General features: G+C 26.7%; 1 protein-coding gene across 1 annotated transcript; it reads left to right on the top strand.

The window, feature by feature from the left end:
• The first annotated feature begins 2356 nt into the window (after positions 1–2356).
• On the top strand, positions 2357–3200 carry LOC145841902 (protein unc-45 homolog B-like). Its single transcript, XM_082949204.1, has 2 exons — positions 2357–2426; positions 3070–3200. The coding sequence occupies exons 1-2, from the start codon at positions 2357–2359 to the stop codon at positions 3198–3200; spliced, it is 201 nt and encodes a 66-aa protein (XP_082805330.1).
• The last annotated feature ends 732 nt before the right edge of the window (positions 3201–3932 follow it).

Here is a 3932-nt window from a genome sequence, read left to right as displayed (position 1 = left end):
TAAAAACACAGCAAGGCCTATTTTGTGGTAGAAAATGTAACCTAATCTGTTGAAAATTTTTACACAACTACAAAATATGATGCAGTTAAGGTTAGAGCTTTGAGAATAATATGAAATAGTTTTAAAACTTATGTAGTATAAAAAAGTATGTTCTGAGGACAGTGTGAAGATATACATTAAATAAACTATAATATACATATTAATAACTTATGTACGTATAACAACCACGTAATTAGTAACTACGTTGTAAAAAACTAATAATTAATTTTTTTAAAAACAACAGTCGTATGTTATAAAACTTACATCACATGGGATAATAAAACAATAATTTTTACAAAATATTTCAATCTACATATTATCAAGGTTCAAACTCTAGTTGGTTTGGTCAAACTATGTAGCTCACGTGGTACTGATGTTTCGTTGAGGCCTTTTGCTGATGGTAGTACTATGCAACTTGCAAAACATTGTAAAAAGTGAGTTGAGTACATTAGTAGTATAAACATATTTATATATTATAAAGCAAGTTAAATTTCTCATATGGAATCACCGTGAAAATTGCTAAGTAATCATAGTGAAAAGTTAGTGGTTGTTTTAAAATGAAAAACAATATTTAATGGATATATACTAACCAGGGTTGCCAAAAAACCTAGAATTCTGAAAAATCCTAAAATTTGACAAATTAGTCTAAAGAACTTGGAAAACCTAGAATATGGAAAAGTTAAAAAAAACCTGGAATATTGAACTAAAACACTAAAAAACCTGGAATTTTAAACAAAAATCACTAAAATACCTGAAAAAAACCTTAAATTTTGAACAACTTTTACAAGTAAAGTAGTCAAATTTTGATTTGACACAATAAATCTGTCGTTCAGATAAAAAAGTTTTGTAATCATCAAAAATTTATTTCATTTAAAGACACATTTAAAGAAGCTTTACAATATCTTTTAAATGTCGTTATACTACTTAACACAGTTTTTTACCTTGAACTTAACTTGAAACTAAAAATAGACCCTAAAACGTGTAACTCTAAAAACCTGGAAAAAATCTTGAAAAAATTTGCCAAAAACATTTGGCAACCCTGACAAACTTAATGAATAATAGTTTTTTAATATTTTTAAAAGTTTATAGTTGTAAGACTACTTTGCAGGTAATATTATTAATTACAAAGTTAACTATATATACAAGTATATTCAAAGTAGTTTGCAGTCACATACATTTAAAAAGTATAATAGTTTACATCAAGGTATTAAGCAGACAACAGTATAAACATCTTAGAAATAAAAGTAAGATTTTAAATGCATTTACAAGTTATCAAAAAGACTAACATATTTTATACATAAAAACTTATTTTTTATAAACCCACACATATCAACACTAGTTATTTAAATTGTACTTATGATGTTGATGTAGGTAGTTGTGAGTTAATAATCCATTAAATCCATTGAAGATTAAAAAAAACAAGTTTAGTATTAATTTAAACACTATGTATGACTTTTTAATAGAATTCAGGTTTGTTTGATCAACTATTTTACTTTAGAAAACTTTAAAAAGTTTCTACAGTGCAATTAAAAGTTTGAAATTCCATTAATGATAGTTTACTTTATTTTTCATACTAACTTTGAAAAACAAATTAAAAGCTGTCTCCACAGATTATTATGCGCAAAGGTTGAGGGTAACAGGGGAGCGGTAATGGCCGCAGGTGGCGGTAAAGCGTTGCTCCCACTAGCGCAAGAAGGTACGAAACCAGGTAAGAGGGTTGCTTTACACACATTAGCAAGGTTTGCAATCAATACAGATCCCAGAATCGCGTTTCCTTTGCAGAAGGTGATTTAAATGATATTTACTAATTAGAATTTTGATACTTTTCTATCTTGAAGATTATTCTTGTAAGCCTGATCTGTATGTTGCTTTTTGTTTTTAATTGTATGTTCACCATTTACTTAATATTCAGAATATATATTTTTCTCAGTTTTAACTTTATTGAGTAAATTCTGAACTTCTCCATCAATTAAAACTAAATGATGTATTACTTGTTCAATTCTTTAACTTTAAAAAAGTTATATCAACTTTTTAGAAACCTAATAACTTAAGCAACAGTCATTGGAAATGTGAAATCATTAGTGAGCAAATAACTTGTGATAAAAAATCTTATAAATTTAAGATATTTATTATAGGAGGCGTGTAATAGAGAATATATTAATTGTTTTATTAATTCTTGTTTGTTTTATTAATTATTTTATAGAAAAAAATTTTTTGAGAGTAAATGATATGTGATATAGAATCTTAAACGTTTTAGTTGTTTAGGATAGGAGAAGGATTGTAAAAGAAAAAGATGGTATGTGATATAGAATCTTACATGTTGGAAGAATATCTTCATATAAGGAGGAATGCCACTGAACTTATCTGTGTATTATCGAAGAGGTTAAGTTATTCTAAATATTTAAAAACTGCTCTTTGTTTAAAAAATAGTGAACTATGTGTTAGGGAAGAGTTACATTTAAAAATATGTTTTATCTGTGTATTGTAGGAATTAATTTTAAGTATTGATGTTTACAATAGAAATATTGATAATTCAGGTATTAATATTTAAATAAATGAAATGTATAACAACTGTCTCAAAAGCTATGCTCACTAAAATACTTAAAAAAAGTTAAAAAATAAATTAACATTAAAAAAAACTATCATAAAATTTTTTTCGGAAACTAATAACATTAATAACATGTCAGGAATAATTAATTTATAATGTGTTTAGCTTTCTATAATAAAAAAGATAAAACAAAAGTCATTTATAAAAGTATGAAGTAGTTTATAAAATGTATTCTGACTTATCAAAGTTTTCTATGCCAAGTAAAACATATTTTTTTGGCGGGCACAGGTGTAAATTATTTTGGTACATTTTAGATAAAAGAATAAAAAAATTAGTTGCAATAATTCTATTTGAAACAATTCATAAAGATAAAATATTGTCCTCTTAGAAGTTCACATTTTTAATGTATTATAATGTCATTTCAAATGTCAATAATACTAATGTTACAACAACAATCATAATGTTATTTCAACAATTCATAGGAATAATGGAGCGGGATGATCACGACAGAATCAAGCTGATGACACTTCTCCTGGCAGAGGAAGTCGACAAAACTCGAGTTGCCGCTAGTGGCGCACTAGCGATGTGCACATACCATTTGGAGCAAATTTAAACAAAATTAGGGGATGCGTTAGTTTCGTTTGTAAAATATAAAAGTGTTTTTTCGTGTGTTAGTTTTTCATCTGCATAAATTTATTTTGAAGTATTTAAATGTTTTCATTATTAATTTAAATACTCGATAAAGTTGTTTATAAGTTATAATTATAAAAATACTAGAATAAGCTTGTTTTTCTAGATTAAATTTAATGCAATTTATTTAGATTTTTGTGATTTGGTAATAGTGTTTTTTAATCGGTGAACCTCCGTTTTTAGTGCAAAACAAAGAATAATTAAAATGTACGTTTGTAACTAAAATACAGTGTGAATCATGGCCAGAGAAGTTGTCAATGCTGATAGTTGAAGGCAAGTCTGACATCTGTTTCAGATATATGATTATTATCAGGAACATATGTGATGCAAGTTCACTTCTCAGGATATTGTTAGGAGGTTGGAAAATAGTGTATTTACGAGTTAAGCTATCACCAATGCACTCACTAATTATACTCAAAAATTGGATCGGTTTTAAATAGCAATAATCAGGGTTGCCACAATGTCAGGTAAGGCTAAAAAAATGACAAAAGTCAGGAAAAATGGAGGTTTTTGGAAAAAAGTCAGAAAATTTGACAACATTTAAAAAAAAAGTCAGATTTCAGTTTAAAATGAAAAATTCCTTTTTTTCCAAAGCCTTCAAATGAGAAAAAAGTAACTAAAAATACTTTTAAGTCAGACTAAAATTGCAAAATTT

This window comes from Thalia democratica, chromosome 1, assembly GCF_965202585.1.
Source record: "Thalia democratica chromosome 1, ktThaDemo2.hap1.1, whole genome shotgun sequence".
Taxonomy (NCBI): domain Eukaryota; kingdom Metazoa; phylum Chordata; class Thaliacea; order Salpida; family Salpidae; genus Thalia; species Thalia democratica.
This window is presented reverse-complemented; position numbering and strand designations above follow the sequence as displayed.